This window comes from Danio rerio, chromosome 3, assembly GCF_049306965.1.
Source record: "Danio rerio strain Tuebingen ecotype United States chromosome 3, GRCz12tu, whole genome shotgun sequence".
Lineage (NCBI taxonomy): Eukaryota > Metazoa > Chordata > Actinopteri > Cypriniformes > Danionidae > Danio > Danio rerio.
The window spans coordinates 59,481,837-59,508,870 of NC_133178.1; the positions used below are offsets into that span (position 1 = coordinate 59,481,837).

Below are 27,034 nucleotides of genomic sequence, written 5' to 3' on the forward strand. Positions count from 1 at the left end.
AGAAATGGCTAGTAATGTTGGAAAACTACTAGCCACAGTGGCTGGTGATCAAAAAAGTTCATGTCAAGCCCTGATAATCATATCAAAAAGGTTACTTCATTGTCTCTCATGCATAATCAACTGCACAAAACCGGATATTCCTTATGGTAATATTCAGTGGAGCACAAATTCTAAGCTAAATTCCTAAGCTAACATCAACAGGTGCAGACAGACTCTGTCTGACAGAAAATATGATTATAACCTGAGCTAATATACCAAATCAACCAACTCACATCTCCGTTTTTCATCCATGTTTAAAATAAAGTCCTCAAAATATGTCTTGGTGTGACTATAATGACAGAGACATTCCACTGTAAGAAGCACCATCCTACGGGTGACATATTAAACTGAGGTTATGACTCTCTGTTCTCATTAAAATTCCCATAGCACTTTCCGTAAAGAGTAGGGGTGTAATCCTGGCCAAATTCCCCCATCGGCCTGAACCCAACACAAATTCTTAATCTTGCCCCATCCACCTACAGCTGGTGTGATGTGAGGCACTGTTGCTGGTATTGCATCATCCACTAGTAATGGGTGTGGAAAGACCTCCTAATTGCTTCTGATTGTATGTAACTTTAGATGTAAAGCACTATGCAGTCAAGTGCAGTATAGTACATGAATACCCACACTATCAAAAAAAAAATGGTACAAATAATGTTCCTTGAGGAACAGTTTTGCACCTTTGTAAAAATTGTAACTTACATGCTACAGAAAAGACCTCTTATAATACTGTTCTCTATATTTAATGGTACAAGTGAAATGAGGGTACACAATTGTTCCCATGTAAAAGGTACAAAAGTGTTGAACAACTCCTTCGTTATCACAATATCTATGACCATAAATGTTACTGGAAAGGCAAAGTGATTTAATAAATAATTTCCATATTAAAACAAGAATCATCATTTAAAAGAATATGTTTAAAGAAACTTATAAACATTAATTATTAATATAAAACAACTGATAAAACATAAAACTATAGGTATTGTAAACATTTAAGGCACTTAAATGTGACCCACGGCGCATGCAACGCGCGTAGCTGTGCATTTATACTTCTGCGCGCTGTTTTTGTTGTTCTGTAAAAACACTTCCGAAACGCTAGTTGGCAGTGAGGTGTTAATGTTCCTCTGTGTTGAGTTTCTTTGCTGATGTTTTGTTTTTTCTGAACGCTTCCTGAATGTACAAGTGGCTCAAACTCGCTCATTTTGAGGCAGGAACCGGCGGACGTGCAACAACTTTAACCATGAGGAAAACACAAAACAAAACTTTCCATCTGTAGCTCCTTCACGGGACTCCACACTTGTAAACAATCACTCCATCGGGCTCGCACAGCTCTCGGCCCCGCCCAGACTCGTCAGCGCTACCAAGCCGACCAATCACAGAGCTTGCGCTACACATAACGTGTAGTTACATTTTTTGATAGCAGTATTGCCAACTTAGCGACTTTGTCGCTAGATTCAGCGACTTTTTAGACCCCCCCTAGCGACAATTTTTATAGCGACAAATCTAGCAACTTTTTTGTGTGTTACTAGAGATTTTTATAGGCTGTCATTTGTCTATACTGTATCGTTACTACTCTTCTCAACGAGCTTCGGATGATGCCGCCGGCCCCTCCCCCGCCTCAGAACACTGACAGGCAGCCCAGTCCTCACACAGCAGCCTCTCCCACCTGCAGCCTGAGAGCAGATCTCTCCTCTGCATATCGACGGCAAATGATTTAGCACCGGCAGTGTGAAGGTATTTCCCTTGTACAGTCAAACCGATCTGCTTCTCCTTTGTTTTAGCAATTTAATTTGACCATTTTGAGACTACTGCAAATTCACACATACAAATACACATCTATACTGATATATAGTATTCAAACAGCAATACATTTAGTTAAATTGACATGCATATATAAAGCGCAGTGCAAAATTAAATACTCCTTTATTGACCAGAGGCTGTTAAACAACCAGAAATGTTAGAACGTGATGACTTCAGTAATATGCAAGTTAACATATGACATAATCTAGCAACTTTTACCGCTTTTTCGGGGAAAGCTTAGCACCTTTTCGTTGATAATAGTTGTCAACAGTGTTTGAGAGGTGCACGTCAGAGACGCCGACGGCCAAGGCGTAGGGCTATGCGTCAACATGTAGGCTGTGCTTAGCATACGCGTGCGCTTGATGCAGAAGTATAAATCAGCCTTTAAAGTTTACAGTGTCTTGTCACTGTAGTGGTAGCTTCATGGATCAGATTTGTACCTTTAATGAAGGTACAATATTGTATCTGCAAGGTTTAAAAACCAAAGGTACATTTTGGTTTCCAATGGTACAAATCATGTCCTTAAAGGGACAGACTGCAATGGTACAAATTTGTTTCTTTGTCTTAAGGTGCAATTCTGTCCCTAAAAAAGGTACTGCCCCAGTGACAAGAGTTTGTAACTTCTTTGGTACCAATTTGGTACCAACATCATTGTACCATTTTTTTCGGAGAGTGTAGGGCTGGAAAGTAATAAAATAAATGTAACGATATTCATGATATAATTCAATGTGGACAGATGATTCTTTTGAGTCAATCTTAAATTGATCATTTCTTTTGATTAGTAAAAATCAGCTTTAATGATTCGCAAACTGGAGAGATCTGGAGTAAATTGCTTGCTACGATAGTTCTTTTGGACCTGTTAATTTAGACTTGATTCTTTTGTGATGTTCACTTAACCATAGAAAGGTTTATCAGTGAAGTAATCATTTCAAGTTGGGTCCATTTTTTAAACAAAACTATTGTACGCTACATGACAAAAGTCTTGTCGCCTATCCAAGTTCTAGAAACAAGTAATGACTCAAATAACCTATTAATAAAGTCATAAAATGGCAAAGAAATCGTTCTTGCAGGACTCCCAGAGTTCATCAAGATTCTTTGGATTCAATTTCAATGCCTCCCCCTTCATCCTACCCCAGACATGCTCAATAATGTTCATTTCTGGTGACTGCGCTGGCCAATCCTGGAGCACCTTGACCTTCTTTGTTTTCAGGAACTTTGATGTGAAGGCTGAAGTATGAAAAGAGCGATATCCTGCTGGAGAATTTGTGCTCTCCTGTGGTTTGTAATGTAATGAGCAGCACAAATGTCTTGACACCTCAGGCTGTTGATGTTGCCATCAACTCTGCAGATCTCTCGCACGCCCCCATACTGAATGTAAACCCAAACTATGATTTTCCCTTCACCAAACTTGACTGATTTCTCTGAGAATCTTGGATCCATGCAGATTCCAATAGGCCTTCTGCTGTATTTGTGATGATTGGGATGCAGATCAACAGATAATTCACTGAAAGAAATCTACCTTCTGGCTATGGGTGTATGGCCATACATGATAAATGCGCCACATAAAAACACACATTAAAAAATAATGCAAACAGTTAAGAAAACCTTAAGAAAACAAGTCTAAAAAACAAATCAACAAGTTTGATTGGATGTTTATAGTATGCTTAGTTAGGCTTGGTGCTTAACGCAGGACAGCTATAGTGGCCATGGTTTGGGAGAGTACAAGAAAAAAAGCAGCAGTGATTTCTAAATTTGACCCTGAGCGCAGAAAGCATTAGAGCTTCAGTGACAAAAACTGAGCAGTTCAAAGCACGGGTCACCACTTCAAAACACTCGTAAAAACACCACACTCCAATCGGCCACGATCCCAAACCCTCTTTGAAAGCTCCACAAAGGACAACAGAGTCATGTCTACTCCATTAAAGCCCGGGCCAGACTCCGACACTGTGTACCGGCTCTTCTATCATGCAAAAAGGCATGTTGGAGGCCTTTTGTGCGGAGACGTTTCAGTTGTTCCACACATAAAGCCCTGAAAACGCTCAGTCAAGCGTGATGGATTGGTCAAGACAACAAAACAACAAATCATTTGGATGAATGAAAAGACATCTCTTTGTAAACGACGCCACACTTTAAGATGATTTTCATCTTTATCTTTTATGAAACAGATTTGAAACTGAAAATATTTAATATTTAAATTAAATATTTAGCTTTTTCATGAGCATTTTGTTCCCTCTTCCTGACTCAAAATGTCTTGCTTCTGTAGCTTTAGGAATGTAAATGAGCTCAGGAGTGATTGGTTAACTTCTTTGCATCAACATTTTTTTAAAGAAGTCTCGTATGTTTAACAACGCTTTATTTACTTGATCATAAAACAGTAGTACTGTGAAATGACTCACCGGACATTTTATTAGGTACACATATCCAACTGCTTGTTGACGCAAATTTCTAATCAGCCAATCGCATGGAAGCAACTCAATGCATTCAGGCATGTAGACATGATCATGGCAATCTGCTGCAGTTCAAAACGAGCATCAGAATTGGGAAGAAAGTGGATTTAAGTGTCTTTGAACATGGCATGATTTTTGAGGTGGATGGTCTACAGCAGCAGAAGACCACACCGGGTGCCACTCTAGTCAGCTAAGAACAAAAAAAACTGAGGCTACAATTTGCACAGGCTGACCTAAATTGGACAATAGAAGATTGAAAAAATGTTGCCTGGTCTCGATTTCTGCTGTGACAATTTGGATGGAAGGGTCAGAATTTGGCATCAACAACATTAAAGCATGGATCCATCCTTCCTTGTATCTGGTTCAGGGTGGGGGTGGTGGTGTAATGTGACCACAGTGTACCCATTTTCTGATGCCTACTTCCAGCAGGATAACACACCATGTCATAAGGCGCAAATCATCTTTGACTGGTTTCTTGAACATCACAATGAGTTCACTGTACTCAAATGGTCTCCACAGTCACCAGAGCTCAATCCAATAGAGCACATTTGGGATGTGTTGGAAGGGGAGATTCTCATCATGGATGTGCAGCCGACAAACCTGCAGCAACTGTGCGATGCTTTCATTTCAATATGGACCAAGACCTCTGAGAAATATTTCCAGTACCTTGTTGAATCTTTGCCATGAAGGATTAAGGCAGTTCTGAAGGCAAAAGGGGGTCCAACCTGGTACTAGTAAGGTGTACCAAATAAAGTGGCCGGTGAGTGAAAAAGAGTGTTAAGAGTGTGTTCTCCCTCGTGTTGGTTTGTGTATGAGAAATGTGTGATCTGCCGTGTTTATGACACAAATAAATATTGTGGAAGTTATGTGTTAATTCCTGAGATCTACATCACAACAATTTAGAATAACTCTTGTTTTTTATAAAAAAAAATAAATCTGTGACGCTAAAAAGTCATTTTCAGCATAATTATTCTAGTCTTCAGTGTCACATGATCCTCCAGAAATAATTCTAATATTCTGATCTGCTGCTCAGTTATTATTAATAGTTGCTCAATTATTAATCCAGATCTTGAACACATTTTCGCTGCTTAATATTTACCTCTTTCAGGATTCTTTAATAAAGTAAAGTTCAAAAGATCTGCATTTGTTTCAAACAAAAATCTTCTTTAATATTTGAAATGTCTTCACTGTCAATTTTGATCCATTTAATGCAACCTTGGTGAATAAAATAATTTCTTTCTTAAACTTACGCAGCCAAACTTTTGAATAGTAGTGTATCAATAATTGATAATAACTGAGCTGAAGTTCTGAAGGATCATGTGACATATGACTGAAGTAATGATGATGAAAATGCAGTTCTGACATCACAAAAACAAGTTTCATTTTTGATTGTAACAGGATTTTACAATAGTATTTTTCAAACTGTAGTTATTTAATCAAATAAATGTAGTGATGTTGGAAAAAAGTGACTAATTATTCCTCTTTTAAAGGCACAGTTCACCCAAAAATGAAAATGCATCCACAGTTTACTCTTCCTCAGGTGGTTCCAACCATTAATGAGTTTATTTTTCTTTTACTGAACACAAAATAATTTGTTTAGAAAAATGTTGAATACCGGTAACTATTGACTTCCATATTCTTTCCTTTTCATCAGAAGAAACCAACACAGGCTCAATGTGAATACGTACCCATGTCTACATTTCTGGAGAGCGCGAATTATGTAGCCAGAGGTACATATGGCTGCAATTTGTCTTTAAAACAAATGATATGGGCTGGTATGATGCCGCCGATGGCTTCTGTTTCTTTTCGCGATACCAGCTGACCGCTTACCTCTATGTGGATGGCTTTACCGCTGTTACCAGTTTAGCCAGAAGCTCTGACTTGAGACGCATAGATGAGTTGACCGCAATGACTGGTTTGGAGTTTGGCGAAGAACGGTTCCAGGAAGCAGGTAAACAAAAATAAAGCCAAAAAATAAAATACAAAAGTAAATAAAAGGGTGAGAAGGTGGTAAGATCTGAAAACGTGGTAAAAATCAGAAGGCCACGAGGGCTTTTCACTGTCTGTTGGGTTTAGGGAGAGTGGTGGGTGAGCAAATTGGTACTTTTAAAAACACTATCGGTTGGGTTTAGGAATGGGGTGAATCTTAGGGTGGGGGAATCGGTTGGTTGTACAGTCAGTCAGTCGACAGCGACCTTTGGTGGATTTACATGAAAACCGCAGGTGTGAATGGCGCTTGTGAGAGAAATTTGAGATCTCAAAAAAACATACACAGCAGCCTCTGGTGAACTTGCGAAAACAAAAATTGCAAAAAAGGTACCTCCTCGGACGTATTTCATGCTCTCCAAAAATGAATACAGGGGTACGTATCCATAATGAGCCTGGGTTGGAAGAAACTCAAATATGTCTAGAACAACTGCACGAAAAGTTGACAAATTAAAAATGTAAGACAACTGACTCAACTTTTGCTGACTCAACATTTAAACCAAGAACTGCACTTGACTCGATTTAAGTTGAGTCAACCTTTTTTTGGGGTATATTGGCACAAACGGGTCCCAGTGTTTTTAACAGAGGTCAGTAAATGTATGATGATGGAATTCTCATTTGTGGACGAACTGTACCTATAAGATGATTAGAGATTTTAAATCTTCCTATGCCATCATAATAGTTATGAACAATAAAACCTTTGACAAGATGTGGCATTTCTTTTTATATTATCTGCTGGTTAAACCTGTTGATCCATAAAATTGAGCACTTATACAAATATATTTTGTTCATGGCTTTTTAAAATGATAGATTTAATTAAATGTTCTATCTATCTATCTATCTATCTATCTATCTATCTATCTATCTATCTATCTATCTATCTATCTATCTATCTATCTATCTATCTATCTATCTATCTATCTATCTATCTATCTATCTATCTATCTATCTATCTATCTATCTATCTATCTATCTATCTATCTGACTGTCTGTCCGTCCATCTTAAAAACACATCACCTAGTTTTACTGAATGAATCAGCTGTTTGAACAAATCCATCCATCCATCCTTCCATCCATCCATCCATCCATCCATCCATCCATCCATCCATCCATCCATCTACCCACCCATCCATCCATTCATCCATCCATCCATCCATTCACACACCCACCCATCCATCCACACACCCACCCCCCACCCACCCACCAACCCACCCACCCATCCATTCATCCATCCATCTTTTCTTTCTATTACAATTATTTATTTGTTTAATCATTTACTTATTTTCTTTAATTATTTCATTCATTCATTTATTCATTCTTTTCGTCCCCTTTTGGGCTGTTCAGGGAGGGAAACGTTTATTATAGTAGTGTTGTTGAGTAATAATTTAAAAAATTATTTTGTGAATTGCTGATTATATGGAACATTCAATAAATTAATAAAATTAAAATAAAGGTGATCTAGCTTTAAGGTTGGTTCTTTCTCGATATAAATTCTATTTAACATTACATGGTCCTTTCAACTTATAATACTAGCACGCATATTTAAAATACCATGAGCATCAGGCATTTGCAGGTTAACATCTGAGCCTGTTTTTTCTCAAAATATTTTCTTCACTTTGGTCAAATGGTGAAGTATGTTTGTCACCAGTGGTGTGCTTGGTTTGGGACTCGTGGAGCTGCGCATCGTGATTTGCTCTTCAGTGTTTTGGTTTTCAGCAGTGACATTTACATTACACTGAACTGAGCTAAACCAACACAATCTCATGGCAATTCATAACTTTTTGATTTAGTGGCTAACTCGTATGAATTCGTACAATCTCATTCGTACAATTTAGTACGATTTGCTCATCCCCCCCAAGACGGTTGGGTTTAGGGGTGGGGTTGGGTGCCACTCCTTTTTAAAAGTGTACATTTTCCTACAACTGAACTCGTCACTGAATTAGCCACTAAACGGACAAAACGTAAAATAGTTACGTTTGCTGAAAATATCAGTCTGGCTAAACTGAACTGAAGCTGTTTTAATTTACTACAACTACTATCTTAAGCTACTTTGACATAATCTACATAGTAAAAGTGCTATAGAAATAAAGATGAATTGAATTAAACAGTAAGTTTGCATGAGTTAGTATTTGCTCTCTGACCTTATTGCTTTGGTCGGCATCTCTGTTAAGTTGTGTCTTTTCCTCATCCCAGTAGCTCTGCGCCGCCTGTAGTTTTCTCTCCAGACTCTGCTGCGTCTGCCGGCTGTCTTCTTTGACGCTGCTCAGGGATGCCTGCAGCTCAGATATCACCTGTGTGAACACATCCAAACACACGCTTGTTCATCTTTAGCTGACTACAGCAACAGGCCATTGAGCTCAGCGATCAGAAAAAGCTCCTCAGGGTCTGTTTTAATTGCTCGACTAACGATTCTGCTCAATGTAACGCTTGACCAGCTGAAGTCAAATATTCAAAAATCTCTTTGAGCAGATCTTTACACTGGAAGCTAAGGTCTCAGGTCAGCTGCTAGCATTACATAATCAATCACTTCTAATATATTTTTTAAAGCCTAAACCAATAAGAGTAGCTGGAGAAGCTGCTGCAAATTTAAGTAGTTCAAGTACAGTCAAACTACATTTAGAAGTTCAAAAGCAGCAGTGAATTACATCAAATGTTGCTAGCTGAAGTCTTCTAACCTGTTTGCCAGCTCCCCACCTATGGGGATTTATCAGAAACTCTAAAATGATAACAGTTCTTGACCTCAGTGAGCTACAAACACTAATCCGCTTGTTAAGTGGTGATGCATGGAATACTGTCTCCAGGTTCAAGATGCTACTCATTTGAATTAAGAAAATATTCGTTTATGAACAATTGTTTGTCATATCACCAGGCACGTGCACACATAGGGCTCAACCTGTGCAGTGCACATGCCTTTTTTAGTCTTGGATAGAAAGTGCCCTCCCACAATGATCAAAAGTGCCCCCACGACACCCCCCTCCCCCCTACCGCTCTTCAGTAGGCGCGCGACAACACCGCTCTTGAGTACGCACGCTCCCCACCCCCCCGCTTTACAGTTCGCGCAACAACACCACTGATCACAACGCGCGCGACAACACAGCGCGCAACAACAACAACGACGACGACGACGACGACAACGACAACAACAACAACCCCCCCCCCTTCAAAAAAATTATCCTGCACATGCCCTTTGGACAGTCTCTGCACGGGCCTGCACATCACACATCGGAGTAAGTTTTATATAAAAACATGTGTACACAACAGTCGCTGGACTTGCTGTATCAAAGACAACAATATTTTAACAATTTACCAAAGATTAATCACAAAAATAATGTTAATCATATATATATATATATATATATATATATATTCAGTTAAAGTCAGAATTATTAGCCCCCCTAAATTATTAGCTGCCTTGTTTATTTTTTTTCCCTGTTTTCTGTTTACCGGAGAGAAGATTAGATGATTTTTTCAGCACATTTCTAAATATAATAGTTTTAATAACTCATTTCTAATAACTGATTTATTTTTATCTTTGCCATGATGACAGTAAATGATATTTGACTACATATTTTACAAGACACTTCTATACAGCTTAAAATAACATTTAAAGACTAGGTTAATTAACGAATTAACGAATAAACGAATTAACTAGGTTAATTCATTTAACTAGGCAGGTTAGGGTAATTAGGCAAGTTGTTGTATTACGATGGTTTGTTCTGTAGACTATCGAAATAAATTGCCAAAAGGGGCTAATGATCTTGACCTTACAATTGTGTTTAAAAAAATTAATAACTGCTTTTATTCTAGTCAAAACAAAACAAATAAGACTTTCTCCAGAAGAAAAAAATATTATCAGACATACTGTGAAAATTTCCTTGCTCTGTTAAACATCATTTGGGAAATATTTAAAACAGAGAATAAAAAATGAAAGGTGGACTAATAATTCTGACTTCAACTATATATATATACTGTCACAATCACCAGCAATCTAAACACCATAGATCGGTGGAAAATATTACTTACATTTATACTTATATTATCCACTATAAATACAGCACACTAACACACAGTTGTTGCTGAGTCTTGTTATCTGTTAAGTGTCATTACAACGCGTCTCCTTTGTCTTGGTTTGTCATGTTTTGATCCTCACCTTATAATCTTGTCTGCCGCCTGCCTGACCATTCGCCTGTTTCTTTGACTACATTTTTGATTTGCCTGTACACATCTGCTTGCACCTGTATTGACCACTGCTTACCTGACCTCGCTAATAAACCTGCATTTGGATCCGCATTCTCTGTCAGTGTCACATCCCTGGTTACACTGTAAAACCCAACAGTCAACTTTATCAGAGTATAGTTAACTCAAAACTTACTGAAAGTTAATTCTACTCATTTGAAAGGAGTTTTGACCTCAGTGTTAAAGGTAATGAGTTAAAAGACACTCACTGCCGTTAGTAAATCATTCAAAAAAGACGCCTCTCAACAAAAAAGGTGTGATCGGCCCCTAAAGTGTGTGTATGAGTGTGTGAGAGTGACCTTAACGCACTTATCTTGCTGTGTCTGAGAAAATTTAAATATGCATCTCAGCTCTTAGAACTACATGGAGTAAACAAAAACAAAGACTGTGTATTTATGCACCATCAAATGAGGTTATAATGGAAGCCAATGGGGCAAAAAATCAGCCACCAACAGTAAATTAGGGAGAAAAAATGAAAATCTCACAATGCATCAAAGCCAATGTTGTTACTAATCCTTCACATGTTTAAGACTGTGACAAAAGGTCCAGTTCACAATTACTTTTTGTCACAATTTTGTGCGTCTTTTTCACCAATTCAATGACATCACTTATAAACTTAGCAATTAAAGAGTTAAAATCCTGCAATTTTCTAAGTAATTTAGTAGTTTTAGTCTGAGGACTGAGGTTGATTAACAGATTTATGCAGAAAAAATGTATAGAAATATTCATCTGATGCGTTTTTACAGCACTTTAATTCAGTGGATGTGATCCTAAACATAACAAAACAGTAGTGAACTTGAACAGTGCACAAGGGTTCAAATAAAGTGTGACTGTATGCTTACATACCTGCTTCAAACACTATTCATAACATCTCAATTGCTTGATTCTGTTAAAAAACTTAATATTAAGGTAACACATAAGCGTGTTTGAGCAAAATATCTCCGTTCACAGTTCAATTTCAAAGCCAGAGGCAACAAATCAACTGTATAACCTCCACGATTCATTACAGGAATTCAATAATGAACAGATTTGAATGCTGATCGTTTTGCGCTGTTTATGTAAACACAGTTAAATTCTGTCTCTATCAAGTGCAGATGAACGTCTAGCCTAAAGCCTATTCCAGCGTCCAGTCAGAATCAGTGTTGTTAGCGCTTAAATGAGAGCTGTACAGTAAAATCCCAAATGACCACCCCTGCATGACTACAGTCACTCCTCACTTTACACACACATACACACACCGGAGAACAGAGAAGCGCAGAGAGAGAGAAGATGGACTGTTTAATGAAGCTCTAGCGAGATGAAAATGAGGAAAAAACTGGTCCTTTGAAATCTCGCAGTCCAAATTCGGATTCTATTTCAACTGCAGCCAAGAGAGCGGCGGCAGCAGCGGCAGCAGCGCCGGGCAGCGGTGCAGCTCAGGGCTAGACAGATAATTGTTTATTGTGCATAAATGTTCGGAGGAACGCTTTTACTGGAATCCGTTCATTGTGTGGGAGTTGGGAGTGAACTCTTGGAGCGGACACAGAGGGAGAGATTAGGCTTATTTTGTCAGTGGGCGAACCACATGAAAGCAACCAAACGCCCCATTATTATGGTAACATAAGTTCTCATGGTAATAATTATTTGGCTATACGGATTCTTGCATCAAGTCTTTTGCCTGAAGGCGCACACTCATCCCTCGATTGTATTCCTCACTTTGGATATTACAAAATGTTGATGTTAAAGGCTTTAGCGTGTCTTCTTTTATTTTCAAGCTTCTTCTCCCTCCTTTTTAGTTCAGAGGAAACATTATTATAAGATCTTAAATTGTGATCTAATTGATGACTGATACAATGATGTGGGCAATATATACAGTGCCCCGGCATAAATGAGTTCACCCCTTACAGAACGCTCTTTTAAATAAATACTTTCTGTAGGATGCCATACAATATTATGGTTGTGTATATAAACAAGACAAGTGAGTACCAAGGCTAAAACTGAAACTAATGTAGCAAAAGATCACGGTGCAAAAGTTAGTATGCATATACACTCACCGGCCACTTTATTAGGTACACCTGTCTAACTGCTCGTTACGCACATTTCTTATTAGCCATGTCGGCAACTCGAAGCATTTAGGCAGGTAGATATATACAAGACGATCTGCTGCAGTTCAAACAGAGCATCAGAATGTGGAAGAAAAAGTGATTTAAGTGACTTTGAACTTGGCATGGTTGTTGGTGCCAGACGGCTGCTCTGAGTATTTCAGAAACTGCTGATCTACTGGAGACTTCACGCACAACCATCTTTAGAGTTTACAAAAAATGGTCAGAAAAAGACAAAAATATCCAGTGAGTGGCAGTTCTGTGGGCACAAATTAGAAAATAGGAAAAACTTTGCCTGGTCTGATGAGTCTCGATTTCTGCTGCGACATTCGGATGGTAGGGTCAGAATTTGGCTTTGTCCATGACCACAGTGTACCAATCTTTTGATGGTTACCTCCAGCCGGATAGCACGCCATGTCTCAAATGGCCTCTACAGTCACCAGAGCTCAATCCAATAGAGCACCTTTGGGATATATTGGAACAGGAGATTGGCATTATGAATGCATAGCCTTGCAACAGCTTGTTGCTATCATGTCAATATGGACCAAAATCTCTGAGGAACATTTCCAGTACCTTGTCGAATCTATGCCATGAAGGATTAACGCCCTTCACACGGGGCGTCAGCATCAACGCTTCCCATTCACTTTGAATGGGTGATGTCAGGCGTTGCCGAACTGCATTGTGGATCCGTCAGCGCTGCTTCAGAGGCGTTGCTCGCTGCAGAAGGTGGTACTAGCTCAACTTTTCAAGCGCCGACGGAAGCATCAGCCAATCAGATCGCTGTATGCAAATACACCAGCTAGACAGTGGCCTATTGCTGACTGAATTTCATTGGCTGACGCTTCTATGATGATCGTTTCAGCCGCAACTTCAGACACGCCTTCAGTCAAGTGTTGACGCTGAAGCCCCGTGTGAATGGGGCGTAAGGCAGTTCTGATGGCAAAAGGGGTCCAACCTGGTACTAGTAAGTTGTACCTAATAAAGTGGCCAGTTAGTGTATACTGTGCATAAATACAATAAATCTTTCTTAAAATTACAAATAAATGTAAATTGGTTGTGCATGAAAGCGTTAAACTGGCTTGACTTTATTACACAGCCACAGGCTTTAAAAATGAACAACTTTTTTAGGGTGCTTTCACACTAGCACTTTTGGTGCGCACCCGGTTTCGTTTGACGTCGAAGTACAGTACGTTAAGCTAGTGTGAACGATGTCTGCGCACTCACAAACTGTACTCGAGTCTGCCTGAAAGAAGTGGTTTGAGGTATGGTACTAGTAAGGTGTACCTAATAAAGAGACCGGTGAGTGTAGTATGCTAGACAAAATATTAATTGCAATTTTAATAAAGAAAAAAACATCAGAGAACTGTAAAAGTTTGTAATATTTGTTTTGGCAACAAATTGTTTCAAAGGCACCCTATAAAGAAAATCTGGGTATAACAAGGCATAGTCAAATAATAGGACATCAGTATATGGAAATGGGCATACCATGAGCCTCAGACACTACTGCTTCCTCGTTCTCATGTAAATTCCATGAGTGTGAAACCCAGGTGGACAGCAGGTCAATCAGAACACAAAGCAGACTGTTGCGTGACTCATAGGCCCTGACCTAATCATTTGCATGAAGGTCCAGTTTAGGTCATTCATCTGGACCTAATGAGCAGCTGACATCATCATGAGAACACAGTCTCATATGTAGCTCAGAGATCATTAATATGCATGCTTAAGCCACAACATTTTCTAGAAAGAAAACTATGAGTTTCCCTCCTTTACTTATTTTAAAGCTTATATTAAACCTACTATATATGTGGGACTTTTAGTTTGAAAAAGGGAGCTCCAAATTGTTTGCTAAAGACTGCTTGGGACATGTTCAAACTTGCGTCAGGATGCAAAATTTACCGATTATACATTCATTCATCTCCCCTCCGAAGAAGCAGAAGGTATGTTTAATTCATCGTGCTCACTGTGAAATTTGATGCGTATGTTTCAACAAACATGTGTAGATGCCGAATCGTGTCATATCCCTCAGCTCAACTGTCATCTGTTCATGAAGAGCTTTATATTAATTCCTGGCTGTGTTTGCTTTGACATTATACCGTTAATATATCTCAATCAGTCTCTTTTGTCAAGTTTAATTATAATTTAGCTTTTATCCACAACAGTTCGGTAAGCAAAATAGCTTAACGTTACTTTGATTGGTTTATATTAGAGAGCTCACTTGCTCCATGTAGGTAAAATCAATACCAACTCATTAAGTCAGGGCTATTCAATTAGTTTGTCATGGGGGCCGGTTCATGAAAAGCATCCCAGACGAAGGGCCAGAGAGATATAACTTGCTATATGGGTGATGACACAACTGCATATAAGAGCCAATATGCTGTATATTTTTGCTCCTTAAGACACCCACGATGGCTTTTTCTACATTAAAATGTTAAAATATTGTATTTTGAAACTACATATCAGTGACATTGTACATAATCATTTTAATAACAATTTGTCTAACATATCTTTTGTTTACATTGCACTGAAAAGCACGCACAACTTTCACCGTGAGATGTTTTCTACTGCATGCGCTCAGAAAGGCGCTCCGCTAGCGCCCGCATATTGGCATATATTCTTACAATAGAAAAAAACAAACCTGCAAGCGGAAAAGACGTGAAATGGGAACGACCGCTGGAATAGTTCATCCTGTGTGCGTGCGTATTAGCCTCGGTGTACTTCAAACTTTAAACTAGCAGGCAACTTGGCATTTTGCAGCGGTTTCGTTTCGTTCTGTGCAACAGAAATGCGGCTTAGAGAAGACTTTACGATTAATAAACTGTGACGAATTAAAGCGCAGTTAATAGTGACATTGGCTAATCGTTGCATCCCTATTAATGATATCAGTGCATTGTACAAATAGCCTCTTCTACAAACATGTTTTTGACTGCCCGCACCACTCGCTTATGATCACTCAAGCTCTGTGCAGCCTTTAACGGATGCTCGGGCTGTTATTGAACAGACACACGTCACTTCATAACTATAGCGGCCGTTTCTCGACTGAACTAAATTTATTTTTTATGTCTTTGTCACACTGTTTGGAGGGCCGGAACAAAGTGCCTCGGGGGCCGGATTTGGCCCGCGGGCCGCCTATTGAATAGCCCTGCATTAAGTTAACATGATTTAACTCGGCATCAACTTTGCTAGTTCAGTGTACATCATGCTGTGTGTGTGTGTCTGTCTGTAAGAGCTGCACATCAGAGTGGAGCTCAATAATATTAAAAAAACTACCCATATATGGTCAATTATGGACCTTCAGATTGTAGGGGTATTTTATGGAGTCATAAACGAGCTTTTCATTTACGTTCCTAAGCCATATAACTACTATGTAGATATCAGAGAATAATTTATTGTATTGAATCAATGCAGTGGGATACCTTTAAAATCAAATGTAGCATCATTCTATTCTAAAAGATGCTAGGTGACTAAACTCTTATTTTCATAAACATAACTGATTAATAAACATTTCTTTTTCAATTACACTGTCTGTATTCACTGAGAAATGGATAAATATATATTTAATGTCAAAAGAGGGGTGTACTGCTTTACTTGCTGGTCTGCACTGTACAGTTTCTACAGTATATGCTCATTAAATGCTAGGACTTTGTGGGTGGTATATGCTACAGTCTACTTGCTTATCTGTTGCTATGGATTATTATATTCTGGTCTCCAGATTCTTCAACGTACATTAAGTCTACAGTTATATAAGTTATAATAAAAAACAAGAAAGAAAACACTTTCTCATTCAGAGAGTCTTAAATTAGAGACAAACAAACAAGCAAACAGAAAACATTAAGAGCTGGCTTTGATGTGATTGTTTGAAGCTATTAAATACTTAAAAAAAAAAATTACATAGATTACATTACATTACATAGATCTGAAATGACCAAGCCAGACTCATTGCAGATATGTTTCCAGGTCTACATTTCTAGGGACAGCGAACTATGTAACTGGAGGTTGTCTGAACTTTTTGTTTGAGCAAATCCACCAGAGGCTGCTGTGTAACTTTTTGATGATCTCAAAATTATCCTGTGTGTCTTCAAAAACACAAATCCACCAGAGGGTGCAATATAAACTTCAGCCGACCAGGTCAGCTTGCTGTCGACTCATCCCTTCCCTAAACCACAACCCACAAGCTGCGTCCCAAATGGCACACTATACACTATGCACTCATGCACTTACATACTCAACAGGATAGTACATGTATGTAGTGTTGTCCCAAATGGCACACTTATGTTTTTTTACTAAACGGAAATTCAAACCGTTTCCCCAATTGCCAAATCAGTGAAATAAACAACCGAATTATCAAATAATACCTGCCGTGAGTATAACCGCATTGACCATCGGGAGGCGCTATAATCACTCTCGTAGGAGAATTATGCTTTCACCATCCATAATAAATAAAGTTATCCAACATGTGCGACCGATAGCTCCGCCCCTTCCACTACGTAGGCAAACCTGCGGTCGTTGAGTGCGTGAAGTGTCCATCATTCCACACTTCATTTTACCGGCTGAATGAGTGCATCATCCGGGTAATTAAAGTGCACTTATTATTTTTAGAGTTTTCAGTGTGAACGCACCTCTTAAACTATTTATACTACAAAATGGCGTAGAAAAGTGCATAAGTATGCGATTTGGGACGCAGCTACAGTGTTTTCAAAAGCAATCTAGAAAAAGAAAAGCTGTTGTGGTCATGTGATTTCACCAAATTTTCGTTTATTTAGTTTTATATATATACAGTATACACTGTATATTGCTTTCTTTCTTATCCAGAACGCTGCAGACAGGATTCTGACCAGAACCAGAAAATCCTAGCACATCACACATGTCCTTAAGTCTCTACACTGGCTCCTGGATGCATTTAGAATAGATTTTAAAGTATTATTACTGTTCTATAAATCACTAAAAAGCCTAGGACCTCAATACATTACAGATACACTCCCTGAATACAAACCTAACAGATCACTCAGAACTTTAGGATCAAATAAGCTAGAAATTTCAAAACTTCATTGAAAACAGGGCGAATCCGCCTTCAGCTATTATGCTCCTCGCTGCTGGAATCAGCTTCCAGAAATGATCAGATATGCTTCAACATTAGGCACATTCAAATCAGGACTTAAAACACACCTGTTTAGCTGTACCTTTACTAAATGAGCACTGTGCTGCGTCCGACGGATCGCACTATTCTTTTCTTTCTTCTTGTCTCTTTTATTCCTGTTTATGTAACTTTGAATTGCCACTGTGTATAAAAGGTGCTATATACATAAACTTGCCTTGCCTTGTCGGACTCAAACACCATCATAGTGATCAGCTTTTCCCTGCATGTCAAGTGTGCTGACATACATGATGAGCTACTGAAAAAGCTGTCCATATGGAAGTAAGCAGACAGTGGTAGCGCAAAAAGGAACAGTAGCCGTCAGTGGCATCATAACGCCCCGTAGCATTTATTTTAAAGACAAAGTGCAGCCAGACATACAGCTGGCTACATAATTAGCACTCTCCAGAAGTGTAGACAGGGGTATATATCCACAATAAGCCTGTGTTGGAAAAAACTTTGCCAAAACTTGAGAGTTAGGGGTGACGTTACTTTGTTTAGATGACTTCCATTATTTCTTAATAAGTTTGTTAGTACATTTCTGCTAAGATATCCAAGTTACAATTAGGGATGCACAGAAATTTTGGACGCCAAAGATGGCATTTACTGTTTTCGCTATGAAAGTTCTATGCTAAGAAACCTATTCATTTCAATGTCCTGCACCGCACAAGGACGGTTTGTTGCTGTGCCGACCAAATCGCAAGAGCGGTCAAAGTTCGAAATAGCTAAATATTCCGCTCAAAAACAAATTCATTGTGATAATGTGTTGTCATGGCAACCATGGTAAAATGATGCCTATCAATTTGTTCACTGTCAAGATTATAAAAAATGATTGTCAGTAAAACGTGGTTCTTTCATTGCCTTGTGTTATTTTTAAACCAGCAGTAAAATTACTTTCTATTATTTAATGAAATAATAAGTAATTATTTCAAATCGTTTGTTGGTTTTCGACAAAGCGCATCCAGAATTTTCATTCCGGAGCAACACAACTGGTAAAGAAACTGTAGCAACTATTAAAATAAAACAGTATACACTTGTAATTTTCCAATCAAATACAAAAGATAAAAAAGTAGTTCTATTGCCTTCATATCCGCATGAATAATAATAAATAATGGTGCAGCTACAGCACACATACGGTTTAGAAAACACCTTGTGCTGCCTCATCATTAGCTGGAGAGCTTCAAACAGTAGCGAGATTAAAGGTCAATCAAAGAGGAGCAGGATTTCCAAAAATGCTAATTAAAAAGCCTCCAGCGGTACAGTGTGCACTCATACCAGAGCGGAGCTCCCTCTAGACAATGTATGGTATATGGTATGGATTTAATTGGCACACTTCACATGCAATTCCACAGCTTTGGGAACATCTGAGAGCTGTGTGTTGATGGCATAGGTTAGTGCGTGCTTCAGAAGTTCAAAGGACACTTGTCTAAACAACCTCGCAGTGCATTGTGGGACGCTAGAGCAGCTGTATCCTTCCACCGTCATTCTTCCAAGGCCAAACAGACACATCAAAGAAACTGAGATCAATTAAAGGCAGAATATAGTGTTCAGGGGCTCTGAAAAGGATATTTGATTTGTATGATTTCAAATACAATAAAACGACACAATAAAAATGACTACAAATAAATTAAAATGATAAGATACAGTTAATAAGGTGTATTATTAACTGTACCACTTTGCATCATGATGTGACATGAAGATTGTATGCATGATTATGACAACTGTAATTAAGTGTCATTAGCTTAGTTTGTCATGGTAAATGCAAAGGTGACATTGTTTGAAATGCCTTTCTTATGACAACTTGACGCGAATACATCGTAACCTGTCTTTGTTATGACAACTTGAAATTACTAAGACAACATAACGTACGGTAATGAAACGTAACGTAACATAACATAATGTAACGACAACATACAGTAACACAACAAACTGTAACGTAACGTAACAAAACGTAACATTACATGACATAATATAACGTAATGTAATGAAACATAACGTAACAAAACATAATGTAACTACTACACAACATTACATAACTTAACATAATGTAACATAACATAACAATGTAACAACAGCATAACGTAACGTAACATAACAAAACATAATGTAACAATGTAACAATTACATAACATAATATAACATAACGTAACATAATGTAACAACATAACATACTGTAACAACAACATAACATAATGTAACATAACAAAACGTAACATAACAATGTAACAACTACATAACATTACATAACGTAATGTAACATAACAACGCAACATAAAATAATGTAACAACAACATAACGTAACATAACAAAACACAACATAACAATTTAATAACTACATAACAATACATAACGTAACATAACCTAATGTAACAACAATATAATGTAACATGGCGGCAAGTAACGTAACAATGAAACAACTGCATAATATAAAATAACGTAACATAACATAACGTAACGTAACAACAACATAACATGAAAAATAAAATGATTTGACAATTTTAATGAACAACTGTAATGACAAATTAAGTTTGTTCCATTGTACTAGGTTATCAGGAAAAAAACTAATGACATAACTATAATGGCTTCATGACAGTCATGTTTATGGCAGATTTATGACAAGTTATGTTGTCCTGGTAATGTCAAGACATCTCAAACTGCATACTATTTGCATTTAACACGACATAACTGCTAATGACATTTATTGACAGTAATATAAGAATGCATAAAATATCCTTAATAATGATGATTATGAATATAAAGATGTTGTGGCAATCTTAAGAACAACCCCTTCAAGTAAAGATCAAACCTTATTAACCCTTCGAATATCACTCAACATTTTGAGTTCATACTTGAAAATGTTACTTATGGTTTGTTGTCGTAACCCAATGCTGGGTCAAATATGGACAAAGGAAAGAAATCATTATGTGCACATTTAAGAAAGAATCAAGCCAAACAAAATAAAGACAAAAGTTAGAAAAAAAAAAAAAACACTGCCACTTAAGCTTCTAAAAGACTATTTAAATAGACAATGCTTCTACCTACACAAGTGACCAGATGAAGACCCTGTAACCTTGTCTATTTCAATTATCCGTGTGCCAGTTTTGTTTAATTCTTTCTTTATATCAAAACGTTGGCTTGGTTTTTTTTTATTACATTTAAATCACACTTTTGGTTTATCTTTATTCTGTCAACAACAACCAAATATTTTTAAAAGTCTATGTGATACATATATTATACATAATCTGTCAAGAAAAGTTCAGGTTTAGTCAATCTTTTAATAAACACTACTTAATAATTGTCTTGTCGCCTATCCGAGTTTTAGGAACAAAAATATAACTTGACTCTAGTCAATCATTTGGTATCAGAAGTGGGTTATTTGAAAGGCAAAAGCCTCTAGATTACGCTTATTTTACCAAAATAAAATATGATCATCCCTTGATTTTTCATGCTCAATAATGTTCATGTCTAGTCACTGGGCTGGCCAATCCTGGAGCACCTTGACCTTCTTTGCTTTCAGGAACTCTGATGTGGAGGCTAAAATATAAGAAGGTGTGTTATCCTGCTGGAGAATTTGCCCTCTACTGTGGTTTGTAACGGGCAGCACAAATGTCTTGATACCTCAGGCTGTTGCCATCCACCCTGCAGATACCTCACACTACCCATACCGACTACCCATACCGAATATAACCCCAAACCACGATTTTTCCTTCAGCAAAATTGACCGATTTCTATGAGAATCTTGAGTTTATACGGGTACCAATAGGTCTTGTGCAGTATTTGTGATGATTGGGATGCAGTTCAACTGATGATTCATCTGAAAAATCTACCTTCTGCCACTTTTCCAAATGATCAACTAGAAGTCAAGTTATTATTGGTCGTCTCTTACAACTGGGATTGACGACAAAACTTTTGTCAGGTAGTGTACTGTAAAACCAACTGATTTAGTCGTCAATAGCTGAATGCTAACAAATACTGGTGCTAAAATGGTTAAGTCTACCAGTAAATATAAAGCATAAAACCTAAAAACGAATCTAAAACGAACCACAAAAGAGTGACAACTTAAAATAAGAACAAACTAAATGAAAGCTACACAAACTTTTGCTACTTCTGCAGATTCAGTTCTTTGTCCTTTTGGTGAACTAACCGGAACAAGAGTGCGAACAACAGAAATAAGTAAACGGGGCACTGCGTTGTTTGGTGTGGAGGAGGCGCATTTAATGTGTGTTAAACAAAGACGTGTTCCCACCAAATGCGAGTGGGAAACAAGAGGGGGGGAAAACACTGTTTATCCAGCGAATGCCAATTTTGTGCCTCAGAAAAGGAATTAATCATCAGTGGCCCTCTCAGAGGTTATTTAGAAATGGGAAAACGCCTGTGAACTCTTTTTCTCACACACTCAAAGTGTGTTCTTTTGATGTCAAGCATTGTGTAATTTAATAGGCCTGTGTTTTCACACAACATCTGCTTGTCAACCTGACGTTCAACGCTCTGTGTTGTGGAGAGAACTGAAAACGGGGCTGTGAAGAAGTAAAAAAAAAAAGAAGAGTGAGCGCTTGAGCTGAGACTAAAGTAATGAGAGGCAATTATGACAGGCCCACAACCGCAAACTGAAGAGTGCGTTTTCACAACATCCACAGTGCTTGAGGAGTTCACCTCGGTGTTAATCTTGCACCCAGAGAAGAATGGCGGCTATTCTTCTGAACCTGAAGCGAGCGTAATGGCGTTGAGTCTGAGCAGATTAAATCTAATGTTTAACACATGGTCTCTGTAACACACATGATGGGATAAAGAGGAGAGATGCGAGTGCAGACACCCTCAAAACAACCGTCCACTGTCAATTCCATTTAATCAAATGGCAAATTACTTATTTAAATGAATTTAATTATGTTTTCAAAGAAAAGTATAATAATGTAATTGTTCAGATTTTTAGCGTTGATTAACTGTCAATTTTATACCAGTTTTTTAAAATAGATATTTTTTAAATTGGTCTAAAGTATAAATAAATATGATTCACATTCCTCAATATGTAGGGGGAGCCCTTGTGTGGTCACCAATGGAAACTGTGGTTAATAAAAATAATTTATTCGTCACTATAAAAGTGAAATCTCTGAGCCTACACACAAGAATCTGAGAAAAATGCTAATTTAAGGGCTCGTACACACCGGGACGCTTTTTCGTTTGCGTTTATCGTCAGCGTTTTACGAGACGTTTTTCCGTATTCAAACCTAAGCGCTTTTCACTGGCGTCAAGCTGAAAAGTATGCAAAATCACTCTTTGACGTGGCGCTACACAACTTTAAATTTCTGACACCCGCTAATAACACAGAAGAAGAGGAGGAGAGGAAGTTCACACGCTTGTTGTTAAAGGGTCACGAAACACCAAAACACATTTTTTGAGCTGTTGACAGTCGTATATGTGTCCCACACTGCTAAAAACACTACTAGGACACCTATATTTCACTAAAAAGTGTAAATTGGTTGTTTTTGCGTTATTTCAAGCAAATTCGTACTTCCGGTTTGAAACGAATTTTTGAAGCTGCATCATGACCATGATATATTAGCGTTGTATTCCAGCGTGCAGACTGGGCGTCTGTGCCAGAGTGAGTCTTACAGTGTAATGCATTAATGCAGGAGTAAGGCTTGGTTCAAACCAATCAGCGCGCTCTATTGTGCAACTTCATTAATATTCATTACTGTCACAGTGTTTAGACGGCAGAGACGCCACATTGTGTTGGCAAAACAAGCGTGAAGTGTTGCTTTTATAGTTTGCTGCAGTTGAGTTTCGTTTTCATTTTCTCTCTGTGAGAGCTCAGAGTCACGTGTGGATTACAGTGTGCGCGACGCTCGACAACAATAACTTACGTGTCTAAGGAGGAACATTGTTTACCTGAGAGCTGTTCTCATCTGCAAACGATGAGATCCGGATTCGCTTGTAGTTTTCTCTTAATAAAGACACGGCTCTAGTTGCTGGTGATTGTCCTGTCTCTACAGATTTGGTAAGTGAGCGACTAGTGCTCTTTGTTTATTCAGTTTGTTCGTATCGAACAAACTATTGCACCGAGTGTAAACATGTTAGCACCACAACCAAACTTTAACCTTGTGTAGGGTTTTTACCGCATTTAGTGACCGGAATAACAAACGCGGCTTTCTGACGCTACCTGCCGTGTGCATCTAAGTTTCCAGGAAATGCTGAGTTTTTTTTCTCTCTCATTCGCCGTGCGGTATCAAACATTGCATGAAAAATACACGCTTAGAGCAGCTCCTTGAAACAAATATCTTGTTTGTCGCGAGGGGCATGAATGAATTCCCTGAATAAAAGAGCCAAACCGCAGTTAAAGTCCAACATTTAATAATTTGGCAAATAATTCGACTACAGATGTCCATGTAGGTTAAACACCATCACTTTCTACTGTGTGTGTGAATTTTGACTCTGAAACTCGCGCGTGCCCAAATAGACACTTCCACACCATCCCACTTTTCTTCCTCCGACACTCCCCCCTAAACAGAGCTGGACACGCCCACTTTTCTGACTTTTTCCAAAGTAGAGGTGTGAAAACACCCTGCTGAAACGAGGGGGTTTCATGGCCCTTTAAAGTTTACTGGTGACTCGAACAAGCATAGATGGTTCAAGCAGCAGCTCCAGCTCTAGCAATGAAGAAATGATTATTGTTCACCAGTGCAATAAGCAGCTCCACGTTCATATCGCCTTTGGGCATCTTCTTCATTGTGCGCTCGCATTGACAGTTTTGCGCTTTAGCGCCTCCACATGCTGTTTACTGTAACTACAGCAGCTCCATACACATCAACAAAAGTGCCGATCTGATTGGAGGAGAAGGTTTTGACGCGGCGCGTCAAATAAAAAAAACGAGCATGAGGAGTTTTTTTTAAAAAATGACACTTTTGCGCTTGTGTGTACGTGCCTTAAGACGAAAATATCAAATGGCTTTTAGAAGTTTTTGCAACTAAACTCTTCATATATATAGTTCGCATATATATATATAATATAACATTCTTTCTTTCTTTCTTTCCTTCCTTCCATCCATCCATCCATCCATCCATCAGGACGCACATTTTTGCCTTTTTTTCAAGCTCATCAGTTTACCTGTGCAGATTTGGCCATCTTCTGCTGATACTCCTTCTCGAGATGCTTGATCCTGCTGCTGGTCTGTAATAAAGGAGAAAAGCAGAAGAGGCTGTTAGAAACACACGGCTGGCAGGAAGGCCTCAGCCGTGACCTCTGCGACTGGCATGCGTGTGGCTGGGGCTCTGGGAGCAGTGCCAGGCCCGACACCACAACAGCACACGGGCCTTTCATCACAAGCCAACTTATCACCACTTAACAGGAAGAGAGAGAGAGAGAACAAAATCACACCGTTATCTGTAATACAAGAATATGAGACTGAAAAAAAAAATAAAAATCCTGTTAGCTTTCACGAGAAAGAACATGCAAAGCCACGAAAACAAAGCGATAAATGATTATGCAAGGGTTATATTTGTGAACCACAAATGGTTGTGGTTGCTTGCTCACGGTGTAACAGAATAGATGATATTATTAAGAGATTGAAAGAAAAGGAGCTGCAATCCTTCATTCCAATGCGGAAAAATGGGTAAATTAATAATTTTAATGTAATATATATTAATAAAGCACATTTATCATGTATGGCCATACACCCAAAGCACTTTACAGTCATGAGGAGGGTCTCTTCACACCACCACCACCAGTGTGCAGCATCCACTTGGATGATGTGACGGCAGCCACAGGACAATGGCGCCAGTGCGCTCACCACACACCAGCTATAGTGGGAGTGGAGAGACATTGATAGAGCCAATCCGGTGGATGGGGATGATTGGGAGGCCATGACGGGGTAATGCCTAGTTCAGACTGCGTGATTTTAGCCCCGATTTTTGCTCGCCGACAGGTTTTGAGAAATCGCAGACAAATGCCTTAAATCACAGGCAAATCGCTGCTCGTGCACGTGAGTGACAATCACACAGTATGAACGATCAAAGACGCGATCTGAGAGAATCGCCGATGAGTCGCCGATGCCTGCGAGATATTTGGCATGCTAAATATCTGGAGCTGTCGGCGATTCAAATCATGCCGTGTGAATTGAGTTTTGACTGAAAATAACATCAGCGATCGCCTACAGCCAATGAGAGAGCAGCTTTCACTTGTGTGTGTGTGTGTGTATAGCTGCTGCAGGCCAGCGGGAGGCTGAGGAAGAAGTTAAAAGCGCTCTTTTTCGGTTTATTTGGACTCACGAAATGGAGGAAAAACTAGTGAAGGTTTGACAGGACTCAGGAGCAACCGTGTCTGTTTGACGGTTCATACAGAAAAAAATTTGTTTATTATCAACGTTGAGGAGAAATGGCTAATTCCCTTTAAACCCAGGTGAGCAAACATGTACATGTTCTACCCCATTAAAGGCTTCTTTCTCATTATGTAGTTATGAGAACGTAGTTTGGACGAAGTTGTCGGCGATTCTTCCTATAGTAAAGTCATGCAATCTGAAAGCCCCTGTCCCCGATCCATCTTGCAGTGTAAGCAAAGCAGCGACGAAATGCAAGCCCAGATAGTCATGCAGTGTGAAAACATCTGTGACACGACTACTTTGAAAATCATGCAGTCTGAACTCGGCATAAGGGTGAATGGGGAAAATTTGGCCAGGACACAGGACTCTATAAGAGAAGTGTCACGTTGATTTTTAATGACCACAGAGAGTCTGGACCTTAATTTAACATCCCATCTGAAAGATAGATTAGTGTCCCCTTCACTTTACTGGGGCATTGGGACTCACACAGATCGCAGGTTGAGCACCCCCTGCTGGCCTCACTAACACTACTTTCAACAGCAACCTGGTTTTCCCATGTGGACGCACCAGACGCGGAACGCGCATCAAGGGCGAGTGATTTACATGTTAAGTCAATGCAAACGCGCGAATAGACATCCTGTGGCGCGATACGCGCGAATAGCGCAGCACGAATTAAACGAATTGCGCGAATGGTGCGGTGCGAATGGCGCAGCGCGAATTGAGCGTTTTGCATGTTTGATGTGCGAATCGCTCGAGTTCGAAAATCTGAACTAAAACGGACATTCGCGCCGCGTTAACCAATCAGGAGCTTGCTCTTGTGGGGGCGTGATTGTGACGTATCGCCTGTTGTTAGTATCCCAGGGGAAATCCTCCAGCCGACACCGACAAGAAGTTCATCAAACTGGGCTGGGCTCAGTCAGAAGCACTGCTGAAAGTCTTTGCCAGCCAGGTTAAGTTTCTGGAGGAGTTTATGAACTCACAGAGCTGGATGCACCTCTGAAAG

General features: G+C 39.0%; 1 protein-coding gene across 8 annotated transcripts in view; it reads right to left on the reverse strand.

Annotated features, from left to right (window-relative positions):
* Positions 1-27,034, reverse strand: part of cep112 (centrosomal protein 112) — a 349,442-nt gene that overhangs the window by 64,827 nt on the left and 257,581 nt on the right. For 6 of the 8 annotated variants that reach the window (XR_012400500.1, XR_012400482.1, NM_001327791.1 and 3 more), the window contains 2 exons: positions 24,822-24,884; positions 8,414-8,563 (listed from right to left, as the gene is read on the reverse strand). Coding sequence is in view for 6 of the 8 variants with exons in the window: in NM_001327791.1 (NP_001314720.1) it covers positions 8,414-8,563; positions 24,822-24,884 (213 nt within the window). In the remaining 2 variants the exon portion in view is untranslated. The remainder of the gene's footprint in view (positions 1-8,413; positions 8,564-24,821; positions 24,885-27,034) is intronic. The other 2 variants (XM_073943282.1, XM_068217475.1) reach the window with 1 other exon arrangement.